The sequence below is a fragment of the Hevea brasiliensis genome, chromosome 6 (genome assembly GCF_030052815.1).
Source record: "Hevea brasiliensis isolate MT/VB/25A 57/8 chromosome 6, ASM3005281v1, whole genome shotgun sequence".
NCBI classification, from domain to species: Eukaryota; Viridiplantae; Streptophyta; class Magnoliopsida; order Malpighiales; family Euphorbiaceae; genus Hevea; species Hevea brasiliensis.
Window position 1 is genome coordinate 1,797,803 of NC_079498.1, and position 18,000 is coordinate 1,815,802.

The 18,000-nt window shown below is 34.8% G+C and overlaps 1 protein-coding gene across 2 annotated transcripts; it reads right to left on the bottom strand.

Moving 5' to 3' along the window:
• Positions 1–8,891: 8,891 nt before the first annotated feature.
• On the bottom strand, positions 8,892–17,777 carry LOC110652166 (protein ROS1A). Of its 2 annotated transcripts, XM_058148162.1 has the most exons (22): positions 17,482–17,776; positions 16,804–16,902; positions 15,865–16,706; positions 14,672–15,592; positions 14,190–14,519; positions 13,965–14,055; positions 13,534–13,884; positions 13,054–13,393; positions 12,908–12,987; positions 12,748–12,832; positions 12,570–12,661; positions 12,387–12,455; positions 12,237–12,273; positions 12,073–12,155; positions 11,308–11,757; positions 10,849–10,885; positions 10,699–10,756; positions 10,347–10,483; positions 10,178–10,243; positions 9,663–9,777; positions 9,539–9,580; positions 8,892–9,300 (listed from the first exon to the last, which is right to left on the bottom strand). In XM_058148162.1, exons 3-22 carry the CDS (start codon positions 16,694–16,696, stop codon positions 9,131–9,133), a joined length of 4,386 nt encoding a protein of 1,461 aa, XP_058004145.1. In that variant the 5' UTR covers positions 16,697–16,706; positions 16,804–16,902; positions 17,482–17,776; the 3' UTR covers positions 8,892–9,130. The 2 variants fall into 2 exon arrangements, with proteins under 2 accessions (XP_058004145.1, XP_058004146.1); XM_058148163.1 differs by lacking the exons at positions 8,892–9,300; positions 9,539–9,580; positions 9,663–9,777; positions 10,178–10,243 and having other exon boundaries at positions 10,354–10,499; positions 17,482–17,777.
• Positions 17,778–18,000: the final 223 nt, after the last annotated feature.

The window sequence follows — 18,000 nt, forward strand, 5'->3', positions numbered from 1 at the left end:
TTGTGATATTACCTATGCTATACTAAAACATAATGTATGTATAATCTTTCATATAATTAATAAAAGAAAAAGGATAGTGTTTCTATATTTTTTACGTGTAGGCATATGATTAATAAGCAAGAAATTATTTAGATGTGTATTCTCACTTATATTCATGGGACATCTAAACGCATGAGACATCAAAGTAATTTCATCTTTGCCAACTACGTATCTATGCAAAAAAGTATAGATATTATCTATATATAGCATGGCTTAAATTTATAATTTTAAATGATGCCAAGGTTCTCACTATTAATATGGCAATTCAATTGTCAATTGACTGCCATTTCCGTTTTAATTGTATCATTTGGACAAGAAAAATGCAATGGAAATTTGTTAACGCCTTCGATCAACTTCTTGATAATTTTCTTAAGTCTCCCCTCATTTTTATTTATTTATTTTTTCTTTGATATTTTATTTTTTTATTATTATTATTTTGAATTCTAAAATAGAGAGGGAGGAGAAAACTTGAGTTATGGGGTTGATTTAGCAGTTGTTGACGGCATGAAATGACAAAAACAAGAAACGACGTCAGTCAATATAAATTATCACGGCAATGTACAACGAAGTTGTGAATATGGACTCACCAAAATTTGACAAATGCTTTTTCATGACAAGGATTGATGCCCAAAAAGGAAAATTATTTTCTGTCGGATACTGAAATCTAAACTAAAAATTTTCACATGATAACATCAGTACATTGTCACGAAAATACCCCTACTGCTTTTCGGAATTTCCATAGTCTTCTTTACAGGGACTTATCCAACAACAAGCTCAATGGAACCATACCCAAAGAAATTCTCAATCTACCAAGCTTGAGTATGATCATGATCTTGTCTAACTACTTCCTGAATGAGAATTTGTTAGGGAAATTGGGCCGGCTCACTCAAAAACTGGAAGAGCTTGGAGAAATTTTGTATTGCCAACCTCTTTTGGAGAAATAAAAGGCCTGGAAATCTACAGGCCCTTCAATCTTTAAATCTTGCCTTTAATGGTCTAGAAGGAGTTGTTCCTTTTTACGGGGTATTTACAAATCTCACTAGAGTCCAATTACAAGGCAACCCAAAGCTTTACTTGTATCTCGCATGTGAGAATGCTCAGGATTGTAAAGAAATCTAAATCAAAGTTTATGTCATCGTCTTTATCATGGCAACAATAGCTTTGTGCTTTTCTATTGGTTCATTATTCTATATATGGAAAAACAAAGCAAATATTGCTGATTCTTCCCGCTTGAGAAAAGAGCAGCATTAATTGGTTTCATACCATGAAGTCTACCAAGCAACTGAGAGCTTTAACAAGCACAACTTGATCGAAAGCGGGAGCTTTGGATCAGCGTGCAAAAGGTGTCTTGTAGATGGTTGTAGTAATCAAGGCACTTAACATCAAACAGATCGGATTTCAGATTTGAAGGCCAGCAACATTCTTTGGATGAAGACATGACTGCCAAGGTGGGAGATTTTGGGCTGGCTAGCTTGCTGACAGGGAAAATGAGTGATCAAATAACTTCAATTAGCTCAACCCATGTACTGTAAGGGTCCATAAGATACATACCTCCAAGTCAGTACCTTAATAACCCTGACTTTAATATTTAATCAGTTGCTGTACCATTCTTGGAATTTTCCTTGCTTCAAATCTACTGCACACAAGTTCTTTTCCAGCTCATTTGCTTATAATTTCATTAATTAGTATGTATTAATGTGATGCAGAGGATGGTCTAGAGTGAAACCATTAACGGCTGGAGATGCGCACACAGCTTTGGAGTGAAGTTGCTAAAGTTATTCACCAGCAGAACCATATCGATGATAGTTTCATGGGTGAACAAAATCTGGTTAGATGGGTGCAGTTGGCTTTCTAGGCCAATATACTACAAGTGCCAGACGCTGAGCCGGTGTCACAAATGAAGAATTCTAAGGATGATGGACAGACTATTAGAAATCCAAAAATAAAACATGACTTCCACCACGCTTTGTCTGATGAATTGATAATTTCTGCAGACAGTTATTTTCTTTGCTGTTTTGAAATAGAAGTTCCAAGTTATTTATACTTTAGAAATATACAAACTCAATAGATTCAGATGTCAATGATATGCGCATTTGTAGTTAATTTTAGCAGTAATCAACAAAACCATCACAGAAAACAAGATATGATTATACTTATGACCAAGGGTTGTTGCTAATTGAATCAGTAACACTGGTGATTCTACTTAACAAAGCTATGTTGTAGAGAAGCAGATTAGGCATACAACTTTGACAATATCTGTTGTTTGTGCACAATTACAACTATGACAGAGCCAGATATAGCATTCAAAGAAAGATGGTAGAGTCTTAGAAGGAAATAGTATGAAAAACTTTCTGTCTGAAGTAGTGATCAAGAGTTTCAAAAATATATCAATAAAATTAAAAGAGGCAAGGAAATAGCATATCTGATAATTGAGATTCAAGTGAGAATTCTTCTAGTTATAAATGCATTTGTTTCCCAAGAAAATGTCGCACACCATAAGACACAGACAATTGTACTTCTACAACTACTACTACTAAGGAACACTCAACTTAAAAGTCAGATTAAAAAGGAATTTTAATACTCAAACAAACAACAACACACACGCACACACACGGTTATAGTTATCTCTTGGCCATCAATATTCGCCATCATATTGCTTCTTTTCACAGTTTGCAGAGCTGCAACCATGATTCTCTACCATAGTTCTTGCTCTAAAAAGCCTTTTAGAAATGAAAGAGGCTAACAGTAACTCAAATATGATATTTTAATCTTTCTCATGCTCTTCAATTAAATGACATAACTCAAGACTTCCAGCCGGAAGTAATAGTTCAATGGATACATTAGTCTTAGGGGGAGATTGCAGAGGGATGCATGAATTTTAATTTTGATTGCAATCAACAAAACAACTTGCACAGTAGAAATTTGTAGATAAACCAAATTCATTATAGGACACATTTGCATCAAATTTGATTGCTATTTTCACTTAAGCTTAAATTAAGACCATTAAAGTTGACTGAACAATCAAAATAAAAAAAGCAGTTTCAAACAGTCCAATGGGTTTTGTTTCTTTTGTCCTTTCCATTAACACAAAACCTCAAAGAACTCACATAAATGACCAAAATGTAAAGGATGCGTAAGCTGCATATGTATTTGTTTAAGTGTTACCTTGATGGTGGAGTTAAGCATGGTCTCATCTACGGTGCTAATGCTCATGCTCATGCTCACAGGAAAAGCAAAAGCAGCAATAGAAGGAGAAAAACATCATCAGCATCAAGACCAAGCACTGGAAGAAACCAGCAACAAGAAATATACGAAAATAAAGTGTTCAGGCTCACTATACGGCGACACATAGGTGATGCACAGGCCTGAAACAGCCCCCCGAAGTCCAAAGAAAAAGGGCTTCAATAGGATTAAGTAGTAGCAATGATAATGAAACATACCAAGGCATATCATTTGTAAATTTCTCTTGTCTAGCAATTATCATGCACAAAGTAGGTAAATTATCCAGCATTCAGGCACCCTTAAACAAATTGAAATTTGCCTACTAAACACTTGAACTATTTTTATAACTTATTATACACTTACAATCATTAAAATTATAACAATCAAACACAAATTGGTACAGTCAGTACATATGGTGTCATCACCCACCAAGAAGCACATAAATAGCAAAAGAGGAATTCAACGCGGCAAATTTAATGGTCTGATATTAATAAAATGATCCAACGGCTGAAAAGAAGAGGGGAGATCTACTTCTTCCCATTCCCTTCCTATCTTTATTTTTTACCAACCTCTTCATATACACTCAGGCATGAACAGGAGATTACCAGATTTCTCCCATATTAGTGTTAGTAGTATGCCCTAGAGCATATCATCTAGTATGTATCTTGTACATATTTTTATTAATTAAAAAATGCATTTCCACTTTTCCGTTTATATAATATATTTATGTGTAATAGAAAAGGTCCATTGATATTTGTTAGAAATATTATTCTTAAGTTGTTAAGAATATGAGTGACAATATTTCTAGCACGAAGTATCATAAATAGGTTCACAATCGAGGATACTTCATAATAAGGACATGACTTATTCAGAAAGATTGTATTCATGTTTGTTCCCAAGTTATTTATATGAGATATAAATAAGATGGAATGGTGAGTCTCATGCCATATAACAAACATGATAGGCACTTATAAATGATAAGCAAGCACATGGAGTTTACTCTTGTCAATGTTTTGTCATAAATCATATCAGTGTATATAATCTTTAGACCTGAGATAGCACAGTTATCTTGTATATAGGTAGTTTGAGTTTGATACTGCTTTCATACTTGTACTGTGTATGGGTATATGGGCATGTGTTGGCTCCTACTAGTTATATATGGAGGTAGGTGTTGATCAAGATGGAATCTGTTCCTCTAAGTAAATAGAGATAAAATCCTATGTTCATTTAATTATTCTTGATGTTTCAAGTTCCTGGCCATGACAGATAGATTTATTCAGAAAAGAGTTTCTGATGAGAAAATATTTTTAATCAAGAACTGGAATTAAAAGAGAACATAATATTCATAGCAAATGGAGTTTGACATAAACCATGACTCCAGCTTGAGTTGGGATTTTTTGTAGAGAGATTCTAGTGCATAGTAACATATGATTATAGGTTCATTTAAGGTAAACCTTATTACTAATTGGGTGGCCATGGCATGCTATGCTAGGTGTTAACCATGGTCTATGAGGTTCATAAAATGATTTAGAGAAATCATTTATGGTAAGAAAGAGTTCTGATGATATTAAGAGTTGATATCATGTCTCATTGCTAATTAGTGATGAGTCTAGTAAGTCACACACATACACAAGTTATCACCTAATTAAATATGATTTAATTAATTAATTAAAGAGTTTAATTGATTAATTAAATAGGTTTGGTTTGCAATTAGATTGCAAAGTCCCTAGCATGACTTGAAACCAAATCTAGATTATTGGATGTATAATATAAGTTAAATTTATATTTAAAGTGTTTAAATATGAATTTAATTAATGAGAAATTAATTAATAGAGATTAATTAATTAATTTATATTTGATATAAATTGATTAGAAGAAGAAAAATAATTATTTTGGGTTAAGAACTCAAAATTAAGACACAGGGGCATTTTGGTCATTTTGCAGTGTGACACGTGGCACCATGAGATGGTGACACATGGCATAACACATAAGCTTGCCAAATGTTTTTTAATCATGTAAGATGATTAAAATCAAGATTAAATATAGGTTTGACACTTGGCACAATGTGATTGGGTCACTTAAACCTAGAGCTAATCAAAGGGTGACATGTGGCAAGGGTTTAATGTGTTAACCTAGCTATTTAAGTGTTGTTATGAGAAAACAAAATGCAACCAGCAGCCACACTCCTTTGTCACGCCACTTTGAGGGTTTTTATCTCTTCTTCTTATCTCTTATCAATTCAAAGAGATTAGCCATCAATCTCTTGAATTAAGAACACTAGGAATTGTTTCTAGTGTCCTGTTTACATCTTTAATCTCTTAAAAGGCAGAACTTGATTTTCTAATTAATAGAAAAAGCTTTAGAAGCTATTCAAGGGCTGCCATAGGTGTTCTTGATGTGGACAAGCTAGAGGGACAACATCTGGTATCCTGAAGACGAATCTCAAAGGCGCAGACACGCTGGAGTGCATCAAGAGGTTAGTGTAATCGTTTTTTATTTAATCTAGGGTTCTAAAATTAATCTGATTAATTTTAAAATCTTAAATGGCAAATACAGATCAAAAAACATATTAAAAGAGTTTTAATATGTTGTTTATCATTGAAATCAAATAGATAAAAATAAATCTTGCATGATGCATGTGACCCTAGGTGAAAATTTTTGAATTCAATGGTATAAACTTGTGTTTTTAACGCTTCGTTCCTTCAATTAGAAGGTAGAGGACAATGCACAACAGCTCCGGCAGTGGTAAAGAGCCTTCTAGTCCTGTCGGCAGAGATTGCATCCCGCATTTGGGAGTTGTCTAGGCGGAGCACAAGGTACTCCCTCTGGTTCCGCACGTATCTCTTTGAAACCAGAAGGGCACCCACAACTAGTCCATATCTAGCTTTTTTTTTTTTAATATATTCTAGCATAATTTGATTGAACAAAAAATTATCCTACTTTTGAGTATATTACAAAGGCAATTGTGCATCATCTAGACGAAGCACAATATAGCCGCAACACTTTCCATTTAACTAAACTAAATTAGAAATGAAATTTTAACTGCCGCTGACATTTTCTGCATTCTGTTCTTCATTTCAGTGGCGATCATGAGAACCTCTTTCGGAGGAATTTCTTATTCTTGGGAATTGACCTGGACCCATCATCACATTGGAACCATGAAACCGATCTAATTGAGCATTCCATCTTCTCCTCCATCTCAAGATCTCATGCAGTATAGAAATCCCACTCATTGCTGCACCAAATCCAGCAAATGTTGCTAGAAGGATGGATAGAACTGCTTGCAAGTTGACCAATGAGTAAAATATATCTAGCTGTTAGCAATAAACTATCACAAACATAGGGTGGCATATCTGTCCTCTGCCAATTTTAACAAAAGCTGGGAAAAAAAAAACCACAGTTAACAAAAGCGCGAGTGTGGACATTTATACTGTTCCAGGGAAGGGTGAACATGCATTGGATACATGGCCCTGCAGTGAAGTGTGTGGTTAAGGCAAGCCTTGATGACGATAGGCATGATTACTATGCACTTGGAACTTACAACGAATATCAAGAAAAAACATATTTAATATAAAATGCTAACATATTTATCTTCATTGAGCATGTCAGTTTGATATGTACTTGGCCAAATGTTTCTCTCTATTTTCATTGTCACTCTCGAAACATCTTTACTTGTGTTTTCATTTCCAGTGATTTGCTTCCTGTAAAAGAAAGAGAACGAAAAGCAACGAGAAGACTTATAGACAAGGGGTGGCTTTGTAGAATTGTGGTGGCTTCAGGACATAGAGTGGGAGAAGTGTTAAGATTACACATTGATTTGGGATAGAGGTAACGTGTGCACTCCTCTTCTTGAGCTAGTTTTTGGGGGTGAGTTAGGCTCGACCTATTTTCTTAAAATATATCAGAGCCTCCCCAACCATCCTTTAGGCCTCCCATGAGAAATTTATGCTCCAGGTGTTCGATAGTGGGCATGAGGGGGTGTGTTAAGATCCCACATTCGACTGTCAATATGTGATTTGTGTTTAATTATTATAATTTTAATAAATTTAAGTGTTTAATAGGTTATAAAAATAGTTTAAGTGTTTAATAGACAAATATCAATTTGTTCAAGGGTTTGAATATGTATTTGGCCTTCAAGCTTTTCCATAAAGCAATAAAAAGAGGAAAAAAAAATGTTCTAGATCAACAGAATCTCACATGCAATTACAAATAAAATCATACTCGAAAAATTTAACTAACATAAGATTAGCACCAAGACAACCAACTACAGAAACATATTACATTTTCATGCAAAACTTTCTTTTTCTTTCTTAATGGTTTCCTCCAAATCTCTTGCACATGTAGATGAAACGCAACACACGCGCGCGCGCATATATATATATATATATATATATATATTGGAATCCAAACAAATAAAACTAGTTTCCTTCTATCAAATCTTTATATGAACCAAGCATTCATGGCAAATAAACTCATCCGTTTCAGCACCCTGCATCTTCCCATCAAACACCAAAACCTACATGCGTATGAAATATGAGAAGGTAAGCAAAATAGCATTAATCAAGTATGAATGGTGCAAAAATAGTACAGCAAGTACTCACCTGCTACCATCCTCAAACAACCCATACCCTCCACCAATTGTCAAAAGAAATCAATCAAAAAAGTAAAACCTCTACACATATACAGCACACCAGCAAAAATTACGACCCTTGATTGAAGGCGTAGGATACGAAAATCAAAGAAACAAATCTCCATGGCAGCAAGCCAGCAACCATAGGGCAAATCATTGATGTTCGGGCAAGCGAGAACTGACGTAGGGAAGGACTACCACTCTAACAAAACGATACATAAAAGGGAAAACAACGTCGTTTTGCCTACTACGCGTGCTAAAAGGTAAAGGGAACGCAGCTCAAAGGTCATGCCCCTCGAAAGAAAAATGGGAAGGAAGCAATGAGCATGTGGGAGGGGGTAGTGGGTACTGAGCAGGCAAAACAACGTCGATGGAAGTAAAGAAACCAAAGTTCTTTTGTTCAAAGACAAAAGTTCCCCTCTTTCTCCCCACAGTTACAAAATTACCTAAAATTAAACTACCCTTCAATAAAATAAAAATTACAAAATCACCTCAAACTGGCACTGTTCGGAGAACAGTGGAAATTGCGGTTCATTGGAGAAGACAAAAGTGCCATGGCCATTTAAAAGACTGTAACATGTCAGAGGATAAAATTGTAAATGCAGATTCCTAAAATCAATTGGAGATTCTCGTTCATTTGTGGATTGGCTATTAATGTACTTATAGAGATATAGATTGTCTAATCGCTATTCCAAGCATTGGGTTGGGTTGCAATGCAGGGCAGAATCTCCTAATCACGCATCAACATGAGAAATGCTCTTTCCAAGCTCAAAGCTGCTAGAACCAACCTTATTAATTGTGCCTCTACGTAGAAAGAGAAGTGTTGATCATGAGCAATATTTTGTATATATCAGAAAGTTATTAATATTTCTATGTTTATAATTATTATCCTTCGATGTATTTATCAAAATTATATTTTTTTTATATGCCAACTACTCATTAGTCATTTGTAACGATCTATTTAACTTTGGTATCACAATATCTAATTGATCCATTAAAGGAAAACAAACACTGTGATATTAAAGAATTTAAATGATAATTTCTTAAAAATGAGTGGGTGCCTAATAAAACCCTGGCCAGGTCTAATAATTAGTACACCCAATAATAATCCTAGATTGAAAGTCATGGCTTCAAGTTCAACAAAAACCCTTTTCCAAGAGAAATGGGAATGAAAAAAAATCCTATTTTGAATGCTAGTAGAACATAATCTCAAAGGTAGTTGCAAATTATGTACAAGAACTAGGAGCCACCACCATAAGACATGCTTGAGGTGCCATTAATTAGTACCGATTCTCGCATATTGGTACTTTTTCCAGCCCTTTCCATCTTACTAGGTGGACAATGGAATCTTTTGGAAAGAGGTTTCGGTTGACGCGTTTTTGTGTCCCATCCTCGCACACAAATAAAACCTACAAGAACATAAATTTCAGCAATTGAGTACTATTATTTATGTTGGATCATCTACATAAAGGAATACTTGTATTCTTTTGGTTTCTGCCATCATATGCATATTGATTTTATTTGCTCGTGTGTGCATATTTGTATTACTTGTAACTAAGTCATCTATTATAAAATTTTAAACTCAATATTAAATAACAGCAGCTAATTTCATTAGTGATTTTGATTTTTTGAATAGTAAGTTCATACCTCTCCAGAAATTTTCTTGAATGTCTCTTATTGATCTAGTTCCTGCAGTTAAAAATAAGAAGTTTTCTTGGTCATGTATGTGATTGTCAAATGTTATATTTCATTTTGCATAATACTAAATTACCTCTAAAGATTGAAGATGGTGATGTCCCAATATATACAGTCCTCCTCTTTAGTTGCCATATTAAACTCCTAGGCACAATAATTGGACTGTAACTGGATTCATGGTCAGCAAATACCTGCAAAAAATATAACAAACATGGCAACTTGATAATCCATGTTAAAACATGGAAAAGAGCAAGTTAAGATCATTTTCTCAAGAGAAGGATCCACCTGCACAAGTTAGTCGTACATGAATTCTAAAACTTGTTCAAAATTTTTTTGTTCAAATTTTTAGAAATTTGAGTTCTGATTTTTGTATACTCCATGCTTGTCACATTTCAAATTGATTGGTATGATAGGTTTTGATTATCAATAACTCTTTAAAACTAACCTTTCATTTAATATTATCTCCATATAGAGGGAATGCCTACTGATATTTGATTAACTCAAAATTTAAATTACATGATCTAGAGTAATATATCATTTGTGCACAAACTTGCGTAAAACGGATCTCTTCACTTGTTTAAATGCACTTGCCTCATTAACTTGAAAGTACGTGCCATTAAGTGGAAATCTTCCTCTCATTGCCGTTCTGCAAGGTATCTGTTGATGCATTGCTTTATGATTAGTTTGTTTACAGACGGTTCTAATGTTAATGACTACGACTAAACTAGTAAGGATGTGCACAACGAACAGTTTCACTCACCAAAATTGTTCCTCGAACTATATTAGCTCTGTCTTCCAGAATACTTTGACAAGAAAAGCATGTTTGATCATTACAAAGTTCTGGTCCTTGAGAATTGCATCTTTTCTTAGGTGGTTCACAGGAATCTGGAGTTTCACCTGACACAAAGCATTACTCAAACATTTGATCAGTTAATACTACATGGAATTGAGATAACTCAAAGATGACATTGAAAGCCCTCAATCTTTTTCTGCTGCTTCTTTTTTTCCACTTTCAAGAAAACAAAAATGTTCTGAATATTTTCTCCTGGCATCTAATTGGCTGCTCAAATAAATTGACCAATCTGACTGGCAGTATTATGTTTTTTCTATACCTGCTGTCCATATAGCAAGAAGGTAAGGCAACGAATCACCACATTCTCGTTTCTCTAGCTGTAAGTTAACAGTATAATCAAATATCAGTTTTAAGCACTTGAATACAAACACAATTCAATGCTAGATAGAGTAAGAAAGAGCTATCTTACCCCTCTCAGAAGTTCATGATTATCGGGAATTTCATAGCTTCAAAAAAAAAAAAGAAAAAAAAAAAAAGGTTAACATGTATCACGTAAGGTTCCATTCTATGTTATAATATGGTAATCAAGTGTTTCTTATGATTTCAATTATATAATATACATGTTTATCGGGCAGTTTGTTAGTATCTGATGCCTTCCCTTACCAAATTCTCTCACTTTTTGTCATATAAGTTCTTTGCAAATCACATTCAAGTAAGTGATAATAGTATTGAAACTTTTTTGATTCTATCTATTACCGATTGAAAGAAAGTATTTCATGGTGCATCCTGAGAGAAATTCGTGAAACAAGTTGTCAACTTTTATTTGTTTGTTTGTCATCTTTTATTCCACACCATGTGCATATCACTTTCATACTCATAACACTAGAAATTCATTAATTTATGGAAGTGAAAGTGAATTTCTACTTACACTTGATGTTCCGTCCGCAAGCGGCTAGTCTGCTTCAATTTGCGAATTGGAATTGAATCAACAGTCACAGATACAGGAACTAAAGCTCTTGATGAACTACCAGTTTGGAAATTGGGCCCATACTTGTCCATAAAGTAGTATAAATTCTCCTTGAAAGTCTCGTTGTTGAGTTGGATAGTAGGGATTTCTTCTTCATCATCAATAATATCTTCACTTACAATATCTTCAATTTGCTGCTCATGCAGTGGTGATTTAGGCTCTTCTATGATTGGTTCACAATTTTGGGTTCTTACCTCAGATTCCAATGTTTTGTTAGACTCTAAAAGTGACACTGATATTGGATTGACAACCACACTGTTTCCAACCAAATTAGAGTTTCCAAGAGGTACTTTAGGAACCATATATCTCTCTTCAACTTTCTTTGAAGGGCCTGGCAGGGAAAGATTTGCACTGCATTTAAATTCTTAGATTTAGATTTTGTTCAAAACAATACACTTTCTGTATATACAACTTAAGAGGTTTACACATCGTTGATGTAGCCCACAGAAAAAAGTCTAGGATGGATGTCAAAGTATGATGACAGGAGAGATTATACCAACAAATGTTTATTATTTTATCTCCGAGTTCATTAAAACCTGCAACATCATTTTTCATTTCTAGATATCCAAGATTTGCTCTACCAAATAAGCATATCAACTTCTTAATTTGATATGCATTTATTAGCAGTCTGAAACCAAGAAATTGAAAAGCAAAGCGGGTACAAACCTTGCAATCGCACTAGCAAGATGTCTGCACTCTGCTTTCATTGGACAAGCACCACAATTTGGATTTTTCTTTGTGCAAACAACCTCAAAAATTGTGAAGCATTTTTCCACCATTCAGCCTTTTCATCAGAATCAAAAAGAAAATATCAAAGAGTAGTTGCATACCTTTCCAAAAGTTATCATGTGATAGTGCAATTCATACCTGCATTTAATAATATATGGACCAGTAAATGCTGCATGCTTTTCAACTAAACTAATAAATAGAGCACACAATGCTATGGTAGACAATTGGTTGAAGTGGAAATTGAACATTACAATGTTTTTTGATCAAGTTCGCATAGTCGGGGCCAGAGATATTGTTGAATGGAGTCCATCACCGGGTACCTGTGCAAATCAATATTATACTTCCTATTTAACATTGAAAACATGAATAGTGTTGCTTACTGGTGATATGGTATAATGGCACTTCTTGTGCTTTAGTGGTGTTATGGTACTTACTCTTCTAAAAGGTGAAATTGAAGGTCTCCAGGGAGTGGTTCCAAGGGGATCCATCCTAAACGCACTGATATTCGAGCAACATTTATGTCAACCTATTTGAAGGAGTAAATAATCTGCTAAGTTCATAGGCAAGCATCATTGGCAGACAATTTTTTGTGATATCATTTTTTGAACTTACAGGGAAAGCAATATTTTTGAGCGCCAAAAGCCGTACGCATTCCACGCTCTTCAAGCCCAATCCTGGTATCTCCAACAGGTATTCCCTACAAGTAGAGAGTAACTCATGAGGAAAGTTGGCCACCAACGTACAACATATCATACTGCATGTTTTTACTTACTTCACAAGATCTTGTGGTGCATAACGTAACCATTCCAAGTCAATGCTTCCATGATATTCATATACTCGATTGAGGAAGTCCTGAAAAATGCAGGGATCATTAAAAGATGATAATAATTTAAGATATGAGATAGCAAATTTTCATGCCTGAATTCTTTTTGCAATAATAGTTTGTTGGCCCCTTCCTTTAATGACTTCAGCAATCTCAGTTAAGGGTGCCTGCCTAACTGCCTCCCAGTCCACCGAATCTGTTTGGTTCCTAGCTCTTGGTCTGGAATATATTCTTCTCAAACTATCCCAATCCCTCTTTTCTACTTCTTTCTCCTTATCATTCTCTTTCTTCCCTCCCGTAGTCTTTCTTGTCTTATTGGCAGCTCGTTTCAAAGCACTACGAATGCTTTTTACCAAATTAAGAATGTTTAACTGGATTTCATTCAATTCACTTTGTGTGTGCAAATTTCCCTTCATCCCAACTTCTGCTTCTGAGCTGCACTCTAGAGGCAGAAAACAAATGAGTCCAAAATTAAAGCTTTTGTGGCATGTACCGAAAGAAAAACAAACATTTCTAAGGAATCATTTAAGTCAGATGGAGAAATTAATGTAAAGGAAGAGTTGAGTCAATTTAACCTCTTTGAGTTTGATCTTGGATTCAAACTCTCCATCCCACTTGATGCATTTCCCGGGTTCTCATATCTTTGTACTTCGCTTTCATGTCTACAATATTCCTGAGGTAAGATGGTATTTCCAATGTCTTCAATATCTACCAAACTTGTTCCTTCTACCATATCCACTGGGGTTTCGTGTTCAGGATCAGTGACAAAATATTGGTTACCATGTGAAACTTGTGTTTCTCCAGTGTACAAGACGTTACTTCTAGTGGATTCCTGGCTATTCTTGTTCTCCAGGTCATCAGCGGATGCTTCTTTATTACTTGTTGATTGAACAGGACACTTCGCAGCAAGTGACATGTAAGCAGAACTGTTAACAAATAGCACTAAAGTTAAACACTCATCAATAACATAGGGGAAACAACAAAAATAGCTTAGGAACTTTTCTACCTTGAAAGAAAATCTGAAACATTCTGAGTTAAGAATACTCCTACCACTGAGTCCACTACTGATCCTTTCCACGGTTTGAACCTTCTATCTCCTGTAAAGATTGCTTGTCTTCTAGTTAATTTTACTTACAGCATACTTTAAAAGATTTTCTTTCTTTCCAAAAATGACTTTAATATAAAACTAAATCTAATTGTGATAAAATAACAATATTAAGTAGGAAAGTACCTAGAACTAGATGCATTCTAGAATTAAATGAATCTACCCGTCCACGGAAAATTTTTCTTTCTTCTTCCCACTTTTTTTCTTTTTCTTCGTCTACTTTTTCTTCACCTGCATCATCATCTATTTTCATCAGCTGATTCCACCGTCTAACTGTCTCTGGGTCTAGAACAATCTTTGGTTTTGGTTTTTTGGCAGAATCAGAACCCTGATGAGGAACTATAGCACTTATATCACTGATCTTTAGCTTCTTAAACTTCTCAATAATTTTGTTCACCAACCCACCTTTATGGGTAACACTACTCTTTCTCTTGAATACTTTCAGTGGACGTGTACCTGCTAAAAAAATTTTCCTATGAGCACTTCTAAAATTAAGAAATAATTTAAAATGATAATATTTGTGTAGATAAATGAGTTATTAAAAGCCCAGTGGCTCTATATCTATATTAATTTCAGATATTGAGAGGATGCTAGTGAGAGAATATTACATATTTGAATTATTGCAAGGGAAGACAAATTTGCTCTTGGAATAAACCGTCTCGATCTCTTCTTTTTTATGCAACCATGGAAGCGGAGAAAACCTGAAATGGACACAATAGATTTTCTCTGCCTTTTGATCCTCCTCCTCCTGCTTCTCTTTGGGAAATTAGGTTCAACTTTTCTAATATTGCTGAGACAATGATTTACTTTAAATGGCATCTGATGAACCCATGAGGGCCTGTGTTGGAATTGGAAACCAGTTTGGTTCCTTACATAAGGATTCCTACAATAATCCCTCGCTGATCTTGTTCCATGAATGCTCCATCTGAATGAATTTACTTGCAAGTCAAGATCATTCAACAACTTTTGCCCTCCAAAAGAACCCACATTAGACTGCATAGTTGACTTCATATCACTAGCATGGCTTGCAGCAAGTTCAGATACAATTGACACAGTTGGTAGCCTCACTTTGTCATCACTTGACTGGCATCCTGTAACAGCAACTTCTAGTACACCCATATTTGGTTTCACAATTTCCATCATGTTATCATCATTTGGTTGTTTTACTACACTCAATAAGCTCGAATTTGCAACAACAATGTTAGTGCAGTACTCTGTAGTTGAGGTTTGTTGGGTACTTGTTTCCCCCTTTTTCATGGACTCAGTTTTTCTAACATGGTTCTTCTTTTCCTTCTTCACCACATAATTCCTCTTCTCCTTGTTTTTTACAGGTGAATTCTTGACAGTTCTTTTGGATCTACCTTGACCAGCAATTTTGGGCCTATGTCTATGTTTCCTATTTTTGGATCTCTTCAGCGGCCTTTGGTTCACATCTGTGACATTTCTTGGTCTTTTGTTGATATTGTGCTTCAACAATGGGGTTGCTGGCTCTAAGCACTCAACTTCTTGTGAAACTTTATCTTGACCACCTGCATTCAAAGTCATTAATTTGTTAAGTTGCATGCAAATGTCAAAGCATTGTAGCTGATACAATTTTACATGGTAGCCACACCCCACAAGCAATACTGAGAAAAGTAATATCGGTGTTTAATCTAATTATTGCAATGGCCATAAATTTCAGACTAATTAATAAAATATCTAATATCTTCTTTTAATTAGAAGATAAATTATTCAAGTAAACAACAGCTCTCACATTCATAAATAACTTATAATCTGAAAGAAAAAAATTAGCTTCACTTACACCGAGTTACATGAGATCCTGTGTTGCTTGTATCATTATCCACATCTAAGTTGTGCAAGAGATTATGGCTTTCAGGTAAAAAGTTCTCTGTACTAAGTTCTACAGTGTTTCTGTCAATTCTAGAAGCTGAAACCTTAAAAGAAGAAACAGTTATCCAGCCAATTGCGTCTTTTATTGGAGCATTTGAGGATTCTTGAGAGGCTTCACCTTGGGTTGTTGCAGTTTCAGATTCTTGAAAGGGAGGAGCTACACTGGGACAATTCAAGAACCCTGCAGAAGTAGTGCTGTTCAATGGTGCATTCCATTCATAAAGGCCTTCATTTGACTCCCCTGAGGTGCCGAAATCTAAATGTCTAGCCACATTATTAGTACAAGCCTTTATATCACTCAGACTGCTAAGTGCCTCCCGACAACTGAAGTCTCCTTCTTCCCCTGAACATCCAGAACTGTTGACAACAAAACATGCAGGTTCTCCTGAATATCCAGAGTCCTTAGAACCACCAGGAGCAATTACAACATCTTCCCAATCACTAATACTCTTGTTCAGATCAATCAGGTCATCAGAACTACATTGAGATTTATGTCCTTTTTCCTCATTGTTTTTGTCTGGAGAAGCCCTACCACGAGCCTCCACTTCAGAAATCTGCGCCAGAGAACTTTTTCCTAAGTTGCCTTTCAGGCACCTTTTAGTATACACTTTCTGTAGTCTGGCTGGTTTAGTTTTTGCAGGTGTTTCTGGAATCCAATAGCCATGCACTTCAGGAAGCTTTTCAATTTGACGGCCAAGTTCCCTGTTCTTGAATTTTCTCTGGTAAACCCTGATGGTTGACATGTTTATACACCTAAAATCCAAAAGTCAAAATAGGCAAACAAGTATCAGAAAAGGCACAGCAAAATAATAGACTATAATAAAAAATTAAAAAAAAAAAAAAAAAAAACCTGGCTGAGCTGAACAGAAATATTCTAATTGTCAATCTTCATGTATCACCTCCTTTCCCAGATAAAAGGGCAGCATTAACAGCTCTGTTCTGGAGAATCCTTCCACGAATAACACAGAGTGAACTCAATAATACTGGACTCAGCATTTTCTGAACTATAAGGTGTAAAGCCAGTTAAAAATAAACAAATAACGGAAGACTCGCTTAGACAAACGGTAAAATCGGGAACGTTTATTCATTATGTTAGGTGGAGATACTGAAAAACTAACAACTAGAATTGCATAAGTGTACATCCATAATTATTACTTTTTTAAAAAAAGTTACATAATAATTATTATTCCAAAACTAACCTTCTAAAAAAAATTATCTCCCTACTTTTCCCCTTTTTTCCCAGAAAACCCATATGTGCAGAAACCCATGCATGTTCTGCATAGACTGAACTATGAAGACCTGAAGCTTCACATCTGATTTCTCCCCACCCTCATTTTTTTATTTTTAATTAATCTTCTTTCTGTTTTATTCTTCTTGATTTGTGACTTGAAAGCCATGCACAGTTATCATCGTCATCAAGAATCAAATAGAAATGTACCCATGAAAATCAACAAAGCTCCTAATCAAATCAATCAACAAAACCAAGCAATGCAACTAGCATTTTATGCAGATAATAGGGCCAACATACCTCTATCAACACTGAATGAAGGGAATCAATATTGAATGAAGTATCAAACTCTTTTTCTTCCTTCGAGATACAGGAGAGCAATTACAAGGAAAGATGAGCAAGTAGTCCCAAAAAGCTCTACTGACAAAAATTGCATGCTTCCACTCAACATCTTAGGGTAGAGGAAGTGATAAAATAGAATCTAAACCTCGAAAAAAAAAAGAAAAAACTTTAAAAACGGTGGATTGAGCACCTGGGATAAGGACGAAGTGAGCAGGCAGGAAAAAAGAGTGGAGAGATGGAGCAGCAAGATGTAACGGTGATTTCGGCATTTCATATTATTTAGCTAACTTCCTCAAATTTTGAATTTCATTTTTTATCTTCTTTATTTAATATAAATAAAAATTATAATTTTTAGCGTTTAAAAAATTATAAAAACTTTTTATTAAAAAAACATAAAATTTAAATTATTACTAAATTATATAACTAAAAATAACTTTTTATGAATATATTTTTTTTAATATTTAAAAGTATATGAGA

Excerpts from the sequence above, each read along its gene's own strand:
- LOC110652166 (XM_058148162.1), bottom strand. The coding sequence starts at position 16,696 with ATGTCAACCATCAGGGTTTACCAGAGAAAATTCAAGAACAGGGAACTT. Across the intron at positions 12,662-12,747 it reads TCAAAAATATTGCTTTCCCT|GTTGACATAAATGTTGCTCG; the intron begins GTAAGTTCAAAA and ends TCCTTCAAATAG. Across the intron at positions 9,581-9,662 it reads ACCATCTTCAATCTTTAGAG|GAACTAGATCAATAAGAGAC; the intron begins GTAATTTAGTAT and ends TTTTAACTGCAG.